This window comes from Bos mutus, chromosome 15 (assembly GCF_027580195.1).
Source record: "Bos mutus isolate GX-2022 chromosome 15, NWIPB_WYAK_1.1, whole genome shotgun sequence".
Taxonomy (NCBI): domain Eukaryota; kingdom Metazoa; phylum Chordata; class Mammalia; order Artiodactyla; family Bovidae; genus Bos; species Bos mutus.
The window spans coordinates 17,478,255-17,495,002 of record NC_091631.1 but is presented as its reverse complement, the minus strand read 5'-3'; the positions used below and the strand labels follow the sequence as shown (position 1 = coordinate 17,495,002).

Genomic DNA, 16,748 nt, shown 5'->3' with positions numbered 1-16,748 from the left:
TCCATTCTATATATAATAGTCCGCATCTGGGAATCCCAAACTCCCAATCCATTGCCCGCCTGCACCGCTTGGCAGCCACAGTTCAGTTCTGTTTCATAACTACGTTCATTTGTGTCATATTTTCGATTGCACGTGTAAGTGATGTCATACGGGATTTGTCTCTCTGACTGACTGAGTATGATCATCTCTAGGTCCATCTGCGTTGCTGCAATGGCTTTATTTCATCCTTTTTCATGGCCAAGTAGCGTCTCACTGCATACGTGCACCGCATCTCCTCCACCCGTCCCTCTGTTGATGGGCGTGTAGGGTCTCCGTGTCTTGGCTGTTGTAAACAGTGCTGCTGTGAACGTGGGGCTGAAAGTACCTTTTCAAATTAAAGTTTTGTCTGGATGTATGCCCAGGAGTGGGATTGCTGGATCATATGGCAACTCTCTCTAATTTTTTGAGGAACTCCATACTGTTTTCCATCGTGATTGCACCAACTTACATTGCTACGACAGTAGAGGAGAGTTCCCTTTTCTTCACATCCTGTCCAGCATTTATTTGTAGACTTTTTGATGGTCATTCTAACTGGGGTAAGGTGGTACCTCATTGTAGTTTTGATTTGCATTTTGCTAATTAGTGATAATGAGCATCTTTTCTTGTGCCTATGTCTTCTTTAGAGAAATGTCTCTTTAGGTCTTACTCATTTTTTAAGTGGGTTTTTTTGCTTTTGTTTTGATGTTGAGCTGTGACAGCTCTTTCTGTATTTTGGAAATTAAGCCTTTGTCAGTTTCATTTGCAAATAATTTTTCTCCCAGTCTGTAGGTTGTCTTTTTGTTAATGGTTTCCTTTGCTTTACAAAAGCCTATAAGTTTGATTAGGTCCTGTTTGTTTTTGCTTTTATTTCTATTGCCTTGGGAAACTGACCTAAGAAAACATTGGTATGATTTATGTCAGAGAATAGTTTGCTTATGTTTTTGTCTAGGAGTTTTATGGTGTTATGTCTTATATTTAAGTCTTTAAGGCACTTTGATTTTTTGTGTATGTTGGAAGGGAGTGATCTAACTTTATTGATTTACATGTGGTTGTCCAGCTTTCCCACCACCACTTGCTGAAGAGACTGTCATTTTTCCACTTTTCTTTTTTCCATTATTCCTGCCTCCTTTGACGAAAATTAATTGACCATAGGTAAGTGGGTTTGTTTGCGTTCTCTCTTCTGTTCCACTGATTAATATGTCTGTTTATATGATAAGTGCCAGTGCTGTGCTGTTTTGATTACTGTGGCTTTGTAGTACTGTCTGAAGTCTGGGAAAGTTTTGCCTCCTGCTTTCTTTTTTTGCAGGATTGCTTTGGCAATTCTGGGTCTTTTGTGGTTCCAGTATAAATTTTAGGATTATTTGTTGTAGTTCTGTGAACTAGATGTCCGGATGACCCCAAAATCTGACAGCTTTTTCCTGGCATTGGGCTCCCGTCCTTCCAGTCCAGCTCAGCACCATGTAAGTACTTAACGAATGGGAACACACCTACCCCATTTGACAGAACAGGAAGACTCGGGCCCAGTGAGGGTTGGATCCAGGCTCAGGTCCTGGGAGGGGCAGGGCAGGGGTTAGCGGCTGGCCACGCACAACTTCCGGGAGAGGCTTTGTTCCCTCTGAGACACAGATGTCTCAAGTAACAGGGAATCAGCTCTGGGTTCTCTTCCTGGTCCTTAGGGCTCCTCCCTAGCTCTGAACTTTGGGTAACCCTCTATAAGGAGCCATGAGGCCAAGGTCATTGTTAACAAGTGTTTATTGTTAATAAAACCATAGTACATTTACAATAAGTGACAACATTAATGTATAGTTACAGTATCATACAATATTACAGCAATAAAATAACACCTATTCCTTTGTACATCCAGCTCAAGCAGCTAGTTGAAAATATTTTCCAGGGTTGTAAACCCCCAGGGTTTTTCAAGGTGACTGAAAGGACACCTCCTAAAGTGCCTGGGGCTTCTGGTGAATAAATAGTTTCTAAGGTACGGCCAGACAGCCGAAGGGGACATCCGGCACAAGCTGTTCCGGAAGACGCCTCGGATGTCCGGTACATAAATACGATGAGGGTCCCGGCCCAGCGATGCGTCCCCACCCCGGGGAGCCTGGAGCCCACAGGATGGCAGGGGCAGGTAGCAGGGAAGAAGGACCTCTTCTCCCAGTCCTTCCCGTCTACCAAAGCCCCGACCTTTAAGTTCCCCAAGACCCGCAGTTCCCAATGGGAAGTCTGGGCCCTGCTCCCTAGTCCAAGTTAAAGGACTCTTTCACTGGAGAGACTGGACTGGTGGGATGTTTAGGGCTCTGCCTAATTCTAGGCTTGGGATTTCAGAATCATCCCCTTTACACTGGCCCCTGAAAACAGCAGCAGCAACATAAGCGGAGGCCACCAGGCTCCTCCACGCTGCCCATGCCACCCTTGGCTCAGACCAAAAGCTTTGAAGGCGCTGGCGGGGGGAGCTAACCGCCTTCTCTACTACTCACTGAGCAGGCCGGCGGTCCCTCTGCCCAAAGGAGCCTGGACACCAAGGAGATAGACTGAAAATGACCCTCTTCGCAGGATCCCCAGGCCCCCTGGAGGCCACATCAGGTCTTTCAAAGGCACAGCCTTAAGTTCAGTGTCTGACGTGACACTGAGAGAAAAACAAACACCAGCTTTTGACTGAAACGGCCTGGGGCCTAGATAGAACATACGCTCTCTACATTCCTAAGAATGCCCACACCCCCCAGAAGCCCCACTTAGGACAGTCTGAGCTGCCCAACACCCTGGGAGTGGGCTGGTTAGAGCCTGGAGGGCATGACGAGAAGCTGTGCAGAGCAGAGCGGGATCAGCTCGAGCCTCCGGGAGGGGCACACGAGGGTGAGTGCACGGCAGCCCTCCGGTGCAAGCAGGCGGCAGGTGTGGGGAAGGGCCACTTGTGGCCACACCTGCCCTTGGCTCATCCCTGGTTGAGCAAATGGTTAGGCTCTGGGCCTGCCCGAGTCTGGCTCCAAGAGTGCCGGTAACCAGTCTCAGCCCAGCAGGGCCCCAGTGTGTCCACCGGTGCTGGCTATGTGCTGACCCAGACACCCCCAGGAAGCTCCCAGCCTTTCTTCCCGCCGGGAGGCCTAGTGACAGAGCCAGCCGCCCCCACACGTCACACCCGAGAGGTGACGTAGAGCGAGTGCACGCGCTCGGCCAGGGTGCTCTGCAGGTCCTGCAGCGGGTCCAGGCCCTGCACTTTGCTGCTGCGGCCGTAGATGAGCTGCCGGAAGGAGTCCTGCTCCAGCAGGGCCTTCATGTGCTTGAGGAAGAAGCCCTCGCAGAACAGGGCCAGTTCGGGGGCGTTGTGGATCTGTGGGGGCAGGGAGAGGGGTGAGACCCACAGCTTCAGCACAGCCCTGCCCAAAACTGCCCCCAAGCAGTCCTCATGGGCAAAGGTCCACCTTCAAGCCCCAGACCCAGGGAGGCAGGCAGGCCCTATCGCTGCACCTTGCTGCTGCTGCTAAGTCACTTCAGTCGTGTCCGACTCTGTGTGACCCCATAGACGGCAGCCCACCAGGCTCCCCCGTCCCTGGGATTCTCCAGGCAAGAACACTGGAGTGGGTTGCCATTTCCTTCTCCAATGCATGAAAGTGAAAAGTTAAGTCGCTCAATCAGGTCTGACTCTTAGCGACCCCATGGACTGCAGCCTACCAGGCTCCTCCGTCCATGGGATTTTCTAGGCAAGAGTACTGGAGTGGGGTGCCATTGCTTTCTCCATCTCTGCATCTCCACAGGTTAGACTGATCTGGGTTCAAATCCCAGCTGTGCCACCAGGAACATCCTGGCATCTTGTTCTTGGCCTGGGTCCTGCTGGTGACGGCTTGTTGAGGGGCGGTCGTCATCCCCATGGGATTGGAAGCTCCCTCCCTAAGGGCAGGGGCTGTCCACGGTGGGATGTGCACAGCATAAGGCCCAGCACAGGAGTGTTCATGTGGTAAAGGCTCACTGAACGCTGAGTGCCCTCTCTGGGCCAGGCACCGGGTGCAGGCCCTGAGGCCCAGGTCCGTGAGGCTCTCTCGGAGCTGATGTTCCAGATCAGGGGGACAAGAGAAGCCAAGGAACCAACCAGGCCAGGTGACCATGGACAGCAGTCAGTGCTCTGAGGCAGTGAGGGGCAAAGGGGCAGAGAGGTGTGTGACTTGGGGGCAGCTGGGGGAGGAGACTTGCTGGGGGACTGCAGCATTCCTGGGGTGGAAACGAGAAAGAGATGGGGGCCATGTGGCCAGGTGAAGGGAGAGGGAAGCATCGGAAGGGGAGATGGGAGAGGGTCCTGGGGGCCTCATAAGGGGTGACAGATAAGGGCTGGGTCTTTACTTTGCAGTGGGAAACCTTTGAAGAGTTTCAGTAGGGGAGTGGTGGGGTCTTCACACTTTTCAAAGAGCCTTGTGGACTGCAGGGCGAAAGCCAGAAAGTGTTGGAGGCCAGGCCAACGCGATCGTCCAAGAGCAGGGAGAGTGGAGGTAGCGGGACGGGGAGGGGTGGCTGATGCATTGCAGGTGTGGGAGGTGACCGTGGCATCTGCTGCAAGGAGGAAGACTAAGGAGGACCAAGCTGGGGAGAAACTCGAGTAGTGTTGAAAACTGATCTGACTTGGAGGGGCTCTGCTCTTTGCTGCCCTAGGTCTCACTGCCCAGTGTGGCACAGCTGGCACGGGACCTGGGGTCCACCCGGCTCAGAGCTCAGCTCCCCAGCTGCGGGGCCGCCCTACTGGGCGGCCATGACCTCAGGCCACAGAGAGGGTGACACTGTCCTTCAAAGCTTCCAGGGCACAGCAGGGTGAGTGATGGGGGGTGGGGGCGGCAGCGGCGGCCCTCACCTTGGCATACTTGTAGGTGTTCACCGCGCTGTCCACGCTCAGGGTCTGGGAGCACAGGATCTCACAGTGCCGCTGCAGGGCGTCCAGCTGGAACAGGCTGGCAGCTGACAATAGCTGGTGGGAGGAAGATAGGCTGTAGGGGAGCGGGGCCAGGCCCGTGGCCCCAGCATCACGGAACAGAGAGCCCCTGACCCCCAGGACCCTCCCTGCCCACCTGCCAGTTAAGTCCGATGGCCTTGATTTATTTCTACCCCAGGCCATCTAGGTATTTGCTAGGACACCTTGGGAGGTATCCGATAGGTGACACACACTGGTTGGAATTGCTCATGTCGCGAGGCCTTCAACTACGAGCTGCCTGCTCATCTGCACGACCTTCTAGCCAGGCGCGTGGCCAGCAGCGGGTCCGTTCTCTAAGCAGTAACCTGGTAAGGTAGGGGGATACCTGCTGCCTTCTGATCCTCCCGGGCTTTCCATCCTCAGGGGTGGCCCTTCTAACCCTGAGGTGTCGCCTGGGAGGTTGGGTTCCACAGGCGCACCATTTCCCACGCGCTCAGAAGAGTGAGGACCTGCAGGGAAGCAGGGGGTCCTTGCAGAGGACCCCTTCCTTCCCTCCTCATGTCTCCAATGCTGTGTTTCTGAGAGTAGGGTGGGTGAGACCTGGAAGATGTCTCTGCTGGGCACAGGCATGGTAGATGGGCTCAGGGGCTCCCCGCTCCTCTCCCTGACAGGCCAGGTCCTCACCTCGAGGATGTCACTGGTGGGGATGTCCATGGATTCCGTTCCCCCGTAGTACAGATACTGCATCATCATCTGCAGGAAAAAGGCCCCATGTGAGTGCCAGGTGGACCCACAGCACCAACGTCCCCACCCAGCGCCCCTGGAGTGCCGCTCCCGGCCCCTCAGTGCCCCCTGACGCTGAGCGCTGCTCCAGCCACTGCCCGGCCCTCAGTGCCCCACGACCTCTCTGTGCCGGCGTCTGCACACCGCCCGACTCTCGTCAGGTATTTTTGTGCTTCCCCTGGAATGCGTATGGCAAGCTGCCTTCAACAGAGTGGCTTTGCTTCAATCCTCACAACAGCCCTGTGAGCCCAGGAGGGCGGATACTCTTCACAGCTGGGGAAACTGAGGCCAGGCAGGGAGGCTGATGAGGCGGACCCGCCTCCTCAGAACCCTTCCAGCACACCAGGCACCTCATGACTCATTTTCTATTCTTACCGAAATTCTAAACGTGGGGCTCTGAGGGGGAGACTGTCCACCCTCAGAATCCTGAGTCCTGACCTCCCCATCAGTGCTAGCCAGATCCCGACCTCCTCCTGGAAGCCAGTGCAGCGCTGAGGCCCGGGACCTGGCCCAGAGGTCACCCTGCCGACCCCGGCGGCCCTGCGGCACGACATGAGGTGGCCTGGGGAAGGGGCTATGTTTAGTTCTGCTGAGGTCTGACTTACAAGCTCTGCCATCATGCTGGAGACTGGGGAGTTTCCAGCTGGAAAAAGAAAAATGATTCTCCCTGGTTGGCTGAAGAAACGGCCCCAGCAAGGAGCTGGCAAGGGTATAAGTAAACACAGCTCCAGCCGGCACAGTCGGGCTCTGTTAGGACTGGCCCTGAGGCTGGAAGGGGCACCAGAGGGTCTAGAGGAAAGTAGCCCACGCTGGGGCAGGGCGGGGGAGGGAAGAGGCCTGCCAGCCGCGTCCAGGCCCGAGGCCTGTCCAGGAGGCATCAGCCCGCCCCTTCCCCTCAGGGGAGCGCGGGCTCCCAGAGGTCTTGCACAGCCCCTGCTGGAGCTCAGGTGGAGATCTTACAGTTACACGGATGTACCTGTGTCCCCCTACTCCAGGCAGTGTGTGCCTCGGGCGGGCCCACGTCTGGCTTCCTCCGCCATCCCCCACCCTGGGAGTTGAGTGCCCAGGACTGGGAGGGGGGCGGCTCCCATCTCCAGGGATTCTTTCCTAGGTGTTAGCCTCAGGGCAGCCCCGAGGTGAGAAGGGGCCCAGCCTGTGGCTTCTCTTCCTGGCCTAGAAGAGGCTTCCTGCTGCTTTTGGAGCTGGTCTGGGCCAGGCCCAGCTCTCGTGGCCCGTGGATCTCCCTGAGGCACCTGAAGGCAGATGAGCCCACAGAAGTGGGACCAGAATCGCCCTCTTGGAGCCTCGCTGGGGGAACCGGGCTGCTAGCAGGCAGCTGCGGACATTAATTTCCCACAGCCCGGCAGCTCCCAGGCAGGATGTGGGTCATTCAAAGCAGGCAGCCTACAGGGCTGGAGCGGGCAAAGGGCTGCTCCCAGAGGGGCCCCAGGCAGGACCAGCTGCAGGGATGGCCTCGCTTCCTTCTGCCCAGAGTGGGCCACCAGGAGCATGACCACAGGAAGGCCCCCAATACTGCAGGGCCAGGACTGGGGCCAAGAGCCACATCAGAACGGCAGGGCTATCCCCCAAAGGCCTAGGTTTAGTCGGCAGTGACCCTGGCAAGAGTCTACACCTGTGATGTCTAATCATAGCCACTGGCTACCTGTGACTTTTGAGAATTTGAAACATGGCTGCTCTGAATTAATACGTGCTGTGTCAAAACTGCATTGCAAACACTTAGTGTGAAAAGAATAAAACATTTTGGCTACATTAAGTTAAATAAGAATAAAATTAATTTCACCTGTTTTTTTTCTTCATCTATTAAGCAATTTTACATAACCTCTGTGCCCAGTATTATCTTTCTATTAGAGATAGTATTGCTTAGATCTCCTTGGGCCTCTGTTTCCTGTTTTAGAAAACAAAGATCTCAAGTTCTCTTTGTGTTGTGAGAGCCAATGAGATGTCTGGGGGCTGCTCTGAAACTTAGGCTTTTTTAGGAGGCCTCGGACCTGGATCGATGGCTTCAGCCGCACGCCGCCGCCCCCCTCTCCTGCCCCCGCCCCACAGCCTGCCCCGAACCCTGCAGGATGGCAGAGCTTTGTTCCCAGAGAACCCACAGGGCCAGGCCAGTGGCTAACATGCCCCAGGCCCACGTGTGCCCTGAGGTTAGACCTGTTGTCTCTGTTTACCCCATGACAACCCTGAGAAGTCCTCAAGGGCTGCCCAGCCTCTCCGGCCTCGGGCGTCAGCCCCTGCTGAGCACATGCAGCCTCGATGGCAGGGGCTCACCCTTGTCACACGTGCACCCTCACCCCACCTCCGGCCCAATCCCCTCTGCCCTTCTCAGATCCGCCTCCTGGGTCGCGTCGTGACCCCACCTCACGCTCCAACTCACCTGGACTTTGGGCTTCTTAGCCAAGCAACTTTCTAGAGCTGCTCCCCTCCCCAGGGAGTTTGGCTCAAGGGATGGGAAGAGGGGAGGGGAGACACCCTACGCCCGACCCTGGGCCTCCTCCATGGCCTGTCATCAGTTGCCGCCAAGTCCCCATTCTCCCCTCATCCACACCCCTCTACCCTGCTGCCTCTACCAGTCACCATCATCACTCAGCTGGATTTCTCACCTGCTCCCCTGGCTGCAGTCCTGCCCATCCTCCCCTCACCCTTCAGAGTGCACGAGGTCACACAAACTGGACCATTCCACACGTCCTAAGATTGAACCCTGGCTCTATCACCTCCCAGCTGCGTGACCTTGGACAACTTATTGAACTTCTCTGTGCCTGCAACACCTCATGGACCAAGGCGGATAACAACATGTGTGCACCTCCCTGGGCTGTGCTGTGACTGATAAATGCACTTAGAACCATGCCTGGCTAAGTGTCAGCGATGGTGGTGACCTCATAGCAGCTTCTAACTATCCTTGGGTTAAAGCGCAAGCCCTTCATGCGATGGCTCCTTGGGGGCAGCCTCAGCCTCATTTCTGGATGTTCTTCTGAATGGCTGCCACGACTTGGCCAGAGAGCATTTCCTGAACAGGGTGTGGTCTCTGGTGGTCGTGGTCTCTGCATGCATTGCTCTGTCTACCTGGAGTTCCCGATACCTGGCTGACTACCCTGGTCCCCAGGAAATTTCCTCCTCCGCAGCTTCAGCGCCCCTTCCTGCACTGCTGGCGCCTCCCCCACCACTCCCAGTCACATTCGTTCATAATCCTGTCTCCTGGAGGCCAGGGTCCCTGTCCTGTTTACCACTGCCTCCATGGTACCCATAAGTGACTAAATGCTACACAGATGACTGCCGGGAACAAGAGAGAGGGACTAAACCCTTTTAGATGGTGGCCCTCATGCTTCTGTGAGGCTGTGATCTCCACATTAGGTACAAGCCTGTCCCGGGCAAGGCCAGGTCCTGGGCTCACATACCAGCTGCCTCTTAGCCTTCGTCTCAGCCCCTAAGGGTCACCCCTACAGCCTGAAGACCACTTTCTAGAAAGGAGCTCCCCACTGGGGATCAGCTTAGACCCCAGCCAGTCCCTTCCAGACCTCGCCTGCCACTCCTGGCAGCCAGCCTGTGGAGCGTCCATCACGCAACCTCTGACGTTCAAGTCCTGACCTCGATGATCTCTCACGACCAGGATGGGCTCCCCGTGGCTCTTTCTGCTTAGCCGGCGCGGCTAGGGTCTGATGCCGGGAAGGAGTGATGGGCCCACACCGGTGCACGCACGCCACTCTCCACCCACCTGGGGTTTTGTTAAACTGTGGGGAGTCCTGGCATGGGGCCTGAGGCTCTGCATTCCCAACAAGTGCTCAGGCAAGTCTGTGCACTGGGAGCTCACTTAGGACAAGGGCTCACAAGTTGCATGTGTGGTGTGCACCTGTCCTTACATGCCCGTCAGGCTGCCCAGACCCCTCACCCAGTGGTTAGAGCTCAGGGCCCATGAAACAGACTCTGAAGCTGCAAACTCACAAGGGAAAGGCTACCCTGGCTGGAAAAAGCCTAGATGCTCCAACCTGACCACTGAGTCAGCAAAACACAGAAGGCATTAGGGATGGAGGGGAAGACTCTGACTGACTCACAGCTGACCCCACCCAGATGGACCAGCCAGGGTCGGGGTCCTGGGGGAGGGGCACCCCTAGAAAAGCCCTCAGCGCTGAGGTACACACACCTGGAAAATGTGGTACTTCATGTCGCCGATCTCGATGGTTTTGCTGCCATCGCCATCTTGCTCTGATTTATTGGTCATCAGCGTCTTGAACCTGGAGCCAAGGAGATGAGACAAGGAAGGGCTTGAATGTGACTTTTATTCCATCACCGTGTGGCAAAGGCCCCATCCATCGCCTGACCGGTCACCAGGGGACAGGAGCATTTTAAAAATCACTGCTGTGCTCGAAAAAGAATTCTGGGCAAGTGACGTTTTACATCGTCCTAGGCTGACAGACGGCTGGGCTGAGCCCTGACCTGTCCCAGCTGCCCTCTAGCTTAGTGACTGTAACACCTGTGGCTGGAAAACCAACCTTCATGTTAGAACACTCATGATTTCTAATCATCAAAAGCAATGGCTTGACCAGAATGACTCAGCTCCTCTTGGAGAACTCTGGGTCCCCTCTTGACTGTCCCTCTATCCCCTGTGGGTGTGGGGGGGGTCCCCTGCTCTGTGACCACTCTCTCTAGGGTAGAGGCTCTTCTCCAGCCTGCCCGTCACCTCATATCTAAATGAAGCTGCACCCCCCCACCACCCCGCTTCCCAGGGGGGCAGAGAATTCGTTATCTGGGCTGCCTACCTGTTAGAAGCCGTCACCAGCAGGACTTTATGTGCATAAAACAGCTTTCCTTCCACGAGGAAGGTCACATCTGACATCTCCTTGTTGTTCAAAAAGTGAGGATCTGTCGCAGGGGGAAGGAGAAGGGGATGATGGAGGCGCCCGCCGCCCAGGCACTTGGGAGGGGGAAGGAGGACAGAGATGAGAGGGAGGGGAGAGGAGGTGGGGAGGCCTCACCGAGCCTGGCCGGCAGCGTCTTGCGGAGCTCAGGGATGCGGGGGATGGGGCTGCTGCCATAGCAGTGCATGAAGATGGCCGCTAGCTGCTGCGTGACCGAGTCGTTCTGTGGGGGGAGAGGCAGGGAGGGCCGTCAGCTGGACCCCCATCTGGAGGCCGTGTGTTTACAGCTCCAGGTATGCCAGGCCAGCTTCAAAAGTCCAGGCCAGGATCAGCGCAGCACTGCCCTTCATTCCACCTGGATCTGGTCTGGCGAGGCAGGCCCGGTCCTTCCACACCGACTCCCCTGATTGCTTTCTTGGCCAGGCTCCCGCCAAGACAGACCCCCAGCCTCTGCAGTCAGGCAACGTGGGGCCGGGCGAGGGCTGGACGTCCACCTGCAGGGTGCCTGTGTCCTTCTGTCCCTGTGAGGGGGCTGTCCCTAAGTCTGTCTGCCTGTGTGTCAGGGTGCCCCTGTGTCTGCCTGTGTGTGTCAGTCCCCAGGTCCCTGTGGTCTGTCCCCCTGTCTGTCTGCCTTTGTGGGGTGGTCTGTCCGCCCTGCAGTCTGTCTGCCTGTGTGTCAGTTTCCGGGTCCGTCCTGTGGTCTGTCTGCGTCCTGCGGTCTGTCTGCCTGTGTGTCAGTCTCCAGGTCTATCCTGTGGTCTGTCTGCGTCCTGCGGTCTGTCTGCCTTTGTGTCAGTCTCCACGTCTATCCTGTGGTCTGTCTGCGTCCTGCAGTCTGTCTGCCTGTGTGCCAGTCTCCGGGTCTGTCCCATGGTCTGTCTGCGTCCTGCGGTCTGTCTGCCTGTGTGTCAGTCTCCAGGTCTATCCTGTGGTCTGTCTGTCTCCAGGTCTATCCTGTGGTCTGTCTGCGCCCCTGTGTGTCAGGGTCCATCCTGTCTGCTTCTGTCTGTCTGTCTGCCAGTCTCGGGTCCTGTGGTCTGTCTGCGTCCTGCAGTCTGTCTGCCTGTGTGCCAGTCTCCAGGTCTCCTGTGGTCTGTCTGCGTCCTGTGGTCTGTCTGCCTGTGTGTCAGTCTCCAGGTCTATCCTGTGGTCTGTCTGCGTCCTGTGGTCTGTCTGCCTGTGTGCCAGTCTCCAGGTCTATCCTGTGGTCTGTCTGCGTCCTGCAGTCTGTCTGCCTGTGTGCCAGTCTCCGGGTCTGTCCCATAGTCTGTCTGCATCCTGCAGTCTGTCTGCCTGGGTGTCAGTCTCCGGGTCCATCCTGTGGTCTCTGCGTCCTGTGGTCTGTCTGCCTGTGTGTCATCCTGTGGTCTGTCTGCCTGTCCTGCAGTCTGTCTGTGTGCCAGTGGTCCGTCCTGTGGTCTGTCTGCATCCTGCGGTCTGTCTGCCTGTGTGTCAGTCTCCGGGTCCATCCTGTGGTCTCTGCGTCCTGTGGTCTGTCTGCCTGTGTGTCAGTCTCCAGGTCCATCCTGTGGTCTGTCTGCGTCCTGCAGTCTGTCTGTCTGTGTGCCAGTCTCCGGGTCTGTCCCATGGTCTGTCTGCGTCCTGTGGTCTGTCTGCCTGTGTGTCTGTCTCCTGTGGTCTGTCCTGTGGTCTGTCTGCCTGTGTGCCAGTCTCCGGGTCTGTCCCATGGTCTGTCTGCGTCCTGTGGTCTGTCTGCCTGTGTGTCAGTCTCCAGGTCTATCCTGTGGTCTGTCTGCGTCCTGTGGTCTGTCTGCCTGTGTGTCAGTCTCCAGGTCTATCCTGTGGTCTGTCTGCGTCCTGTGGTCTGTCTGCCTGTGTGCCAGTCTCCAGGTCTATCCTGTGGTCTGTCTGCGTCCTGCAGTCTGTCTGCCTGTGTGCCAGTCTCCGGGTCTGTCCCATAGTCTGTCTGCATCCTGCAGTCTGTCTGCCTGGGTGTCAGTCTCCGGGTCCATCCTGTGGTCTCTGCGTCCTGTGGTCTGTCTGCCTGTGTGTCAGTCTCCAGGTCTATCCTGTGGTCTGTCTGCGTCCTGCGGTCTATCTGCCTGTGTGCCAGTCTCCAGGTCCGTCCTGTGGTCTGTCTGCATCCTGCGGTCTGTCTGCCTGTGTGTCAGTCTCCGGGTCTGTCCTGGGGCTGTTGGGGCCTCCGGGGCTGTCTCACCTTGCTGGTCTTGAGGATGTCAAACATGAGTGGCAAGCCCTCGGTCACCAGCTCCTCGTTGTACTCCTCCTCCTTGATGGAGCTGAAATCCCGCAGGAGGCTCTGCACCACCGAGTACCGAGACTGGGAGAAGGACGTCCTCAGAGACTCGATCCAGACGTGCAGCTTCCAGGGGACGCCTGGGCCGGGAAGGGGTAGGGCAGTCACCCCCCGGGCAGAGCGCTCCCCAAAGGGACCACTGAGCCCACCTCATGACAGCCCCCTTTCTGGCAGGCCAATGCACCTGATGCCTGCCCAACCGGGGGCACTCCCTCTCTGCAGCTCAGCGCAGCCAGTAAGGAAAGCATTCGTTCACCCTGACAGGCCTCCCTGAGACATAAAATGGTCTCAAAGTTCCCATCAGATGAGGTGGAGGAATGGCTTCAGGCCAAGTGCAGGGAGCCTGAGCTCTGAATATCCACAGCTCAGCCTGGGAGCCTTCAAGTGCAGGCCCAGCACCCACACTGGCCCCACTGGCTTGTCAGGCCCCGGAATTACCTACTGGGGAGGAACCATTATAATTAGGAGGGGTGGCCCCAGAGACTCGAACACCCGGAGGATATGCAGGGCGCTTGGGGACAAGAGGACCCCATGCCGGTCTAGAAGCCTGAAATGAACCCTGTTCTGTCACTGAGGGCTTTTCCCAGCACCTGGCTCCCTGGTGTGTCTGTTCACATGCAGTGCCATGTAATTACTGTTTACCAGCTCCCTGGAGTGTGTCACTGGGGCCGCAGAGTAATCCAAAGCTGCTCTGTAAAGGTCATGACAAAAACTAGCGATGTTTCCAGTAATTAGAGATTGCTTCTTACTCCCCAGCCTCACTGTGGATTTAAAAAGGTCTGATGGCATTCCCTGGGGACATGGTGCCAAGGGTAGCATCCCTGGTTTACTGACTGTGTGCAGGAGTGATATTCCCATTTCATAGGGAAGAGCACTGAGGCTGGCCCGCCCCCAGAGGGCCATGTGGCTCCCGCTTCCTTGGCCCAGCGCTGGGTGTTCATGTGTCATGGCCCCCAGGGAGAGGAGCGATGCTGTCGTCATGCACTGAACGCCCATGGTTAGTGGGTGCCGGGCCCTGTGCTGTGTGTGACGACTTCACATCCGTAGGGGAGGAGCACTAGGGAACGTGGCAGGGCTGGGATCTCCCCCAGGTCTGTCTGACCAGCCGCCTGGGAGGAAAGAAGTCTGCAAGCTTGCAGGCCAAGGAAGGGGGGAGGCGGGCTGATGGACTGGAGAGCATCTCACTGACCAGAAATGTGGACTCCTGGTGCTCTAGACGCTCCCACATGCCCAGGCCTCGACCAGGGAAGCTGGGGGCCCTGAGGGCACAAGGCTGGGTGAGGCTTTTGATATGTCCCCACTGAGGACTATCTGAGGCTCAGGGCACCACCTATCTTGGTCTGAGAGGACGGAGGCCCTCCCTGCACTCCACTGCCTCCTGGCCTGTCTGGCCTGTGGGCCTGGCCCTCTCGTGTGTGTGTGTGTGTGTGTGCGTGCGTGCATGCACACTGAGGAGCAGCACAGCATGTGTGTGTGTGTCTCTGTGTGTGCCTGTGTCTGTACATGCACACCACGTGGCCTCACCCAGCGCCCTCAGCTCCATGGTGATGTCCACGTAGCCGTGCTCTGCGCTGTAGTACATGGCCTCCTGGAGGGCCTTGGTGCGTGTCCGGCTCAGTCGCATGGGCCCCTCGCTGCCGCTGCCCTGGCTGGACGCATCACTGTCTTCCACGCCCTCAGCCAGGATCTCCTCCAGGGACAGCACGTCCGCTTTGGCCTGCTGTGGCTGCGTCAGGAGCTTCCTCAGGACGTTCCTGCAGGGAAAGGGACAAAGAAGGGCGATGTCCAAGGCTCCCGCCATGGATGGTGCCTGCCGAGCTGCCTTTCAGCGTCCTGTGGCCCAGACGGGCCAACTACGGGGTGTCTGCGGGCAAAAAGGGCTCATGGTCTTCCCTTCCCAGGCAGGCTGGGCCCCCAGGTGAGTCAGGGAAAGGTGCAGAAGACCTCTCCCTTCTGCCATCCGGGTACTGCTGAGAAGTCATGAGCTCTGGGGCCAAGCAGGCTCTGCCATCCTGTGCGATCTGACAGGTTGTTCTACCTCTCTGAGCCCTGATGGGTCTGTCAGTGTAGCATGGGGAGTCAGTATCGTCCTCTCCCAGTTAATGTGAGGCTCAAGTGACATCACATGCAGAGCCTGATACACAACAATCATCCTAATAGCAGCTGACTTGCATATTCCCACGCTGTTGTTCAGTGGCTCAGTTGTGTCCAAGTCTTTGCGACCCCATGGACTGCAGCACGCCAGGCTTCTCTGTCCTTCCTTCATCACCTCTAGGAGCTTGCTCAAACTCATGTCCATCGAGTTGGTGATGCCATCTAACCATCTTTTCCTCTGTTGTCCCCTTCTCCTCCTGACTTTTATCTTTCCCAGCATCTTTCCAATGAGTCGGCTCTTTGCATCAGGTGACCAAAGTATTGGGAACTTCAGTTTTGGCATCAGTCCTTTCAATGAATATTCAGGATTGATTTCCTTTAGGATTGACTGGTTTGATCTCCTTGCAGTCCAAGGGACTCTCAAAATCTTCTCCCAAAAAAAAAAGAATCTTCTCCAACACCATAGTTCAAAAGCATCAATTCTTTGGCACTCAGCTTTCTTTATAGTCCAACTCTCACATCCATACATGACTACTGGAAAAACCATAGCCTTGCTAGACAGATGGCAAAGTAATGCCTCTGCTTTTGAATATGCTGTCTAGGTTGGTCATAACTATCCTTCCAAGGAGTAAGCGTCTTTTAATTTCATGGCTGCAGTCACCATGTGCAGTGATTTTGGAGCCCAAAAAGATAAAGTCAGCCACTGTTTCCACTGTTTCCCCATCTATTTGCCATGAAGTGGCAGGATGCCAGGATCTTAGTTTTCTCAATGTTGAGCTTTAAGCCAACTTTTCACTCTCCTCTTTCACTTTTATCAAGAGGCTCTTTAGTTCTTCATTTTCTGCCGTAAGGGTAGTGTCATCTGCATATCTGAGGTTATTGATATTTCTCCTGGCAATCTTGATGAAGCTTGTGCTTCCTCCAGCCCAGCATTTCTCATGATGTACTCTTCATATAAGTTAAATAAGCAGGGTGATAATATACAGTCTTGACATACTCCTTTCCCAGTTTTGGAACCAGTCTGTTTTTCCAATGTTCAGTTCTAACTATTGCTTCTTGACCTGCATACAGATTTCTCAGGAGGCAGGTAAGGTGGTCTGATATTCCTCTCTCTTTCAGAATTTTCCACAGTTTGTTGTGATCCACAGTCAAAGGCTTTGGCATAGTTAATAAAGCAGAAGTAGATGTTTTTCTGGAACTCTTTTTTTTTTGATGATCCAGCGGATGTTGGCAATTTGATCTATGGTCCCTCTGCCTTTTCTAAATCCACCTTGAACATCTGGAGGTTCATGGTTCACGTATTGCTGAAGCCTGGCATGGAGAATTTTGAGCATTACTTTACTAGCGTGCTGCTGCTGCTAAGTTGCTTCAGTTGTGTCCGACTCTGTGCGACTCCATAGACGGCAGCCCACCAGGCTCCCCCATTCCTGGGATTCTCCAGGCAAGAACACTGAAGTGGGTTGCCACTTCCTTCTCCAATGCATGAAAGTGAAAAGGGAAAGTGAAGTAGCTCAGTCATGTCTGACTCTTCGCAACTCCATGGACTGCAGCCTACCAGGCTCCTCCATCCATGGGATTTTCCAGGCAAGAGTACTGGAGTGGGGTGCCATTGCCTTCTCTGGGGATGCCATGAGATGAATGCATTGTGTGGTAGCTTGAACATTCTTTGGCATTGGAATGAAAACTGACCTTTTCCAGTCCTATGGCCACTGCAGAGTTTTCCAAATTTGCTGGCATATTGAGTGCAGCACTTTCACAATTTCCATGGAGCGAGCATGTTTTGATTTCATGGCTGCGGTCACCATCCACAGTG

General features: G+C 55.6%; 1 protein-coding gene across 1 annotated transcript in view; it reads right to left on the bottom strand.

Annotated features, from left to right (window-relative positions):
- Nucleotides 1–2,044: 2,044 nt before the first annotated feature.
- ABTB2 (ankyrin repeat and BTB domain containing 2) overlaps nucleotides 2,045–16,748 on the bottom strand; it is a 187,255-nt gene continuing 172,551 nt past the window's right edge. Inside the window, 8 exon segments of the mRNA XM_070383573.1 lie at nucleotides 2,045–3,346; nucleotides 4,853–4,966; nucleotides 5,594–5,662; nucleotides 9,849–9,939; nucleotides 10,465–10,567; nucleotides 10,681–10,786; nucleotides 12,743–12,921; nucleotides 14,366–14,595. Of these exon segments, the coding sequence (XP_070239674.1) occupies nucleotides 3,149–3,346; nucleotides 4,853–4,966; nucleotides 5,594–5,662; nucleotides 9,849–9,939; nucleotides 10,465–10,567; nucleotides 10,681–10,786; nucleotides 12,743–12,921; nucleotides 14,366–14,595 (1,090 nt within the window). The 3' untranslated portion in view covers nucleotides 2,045–3,148.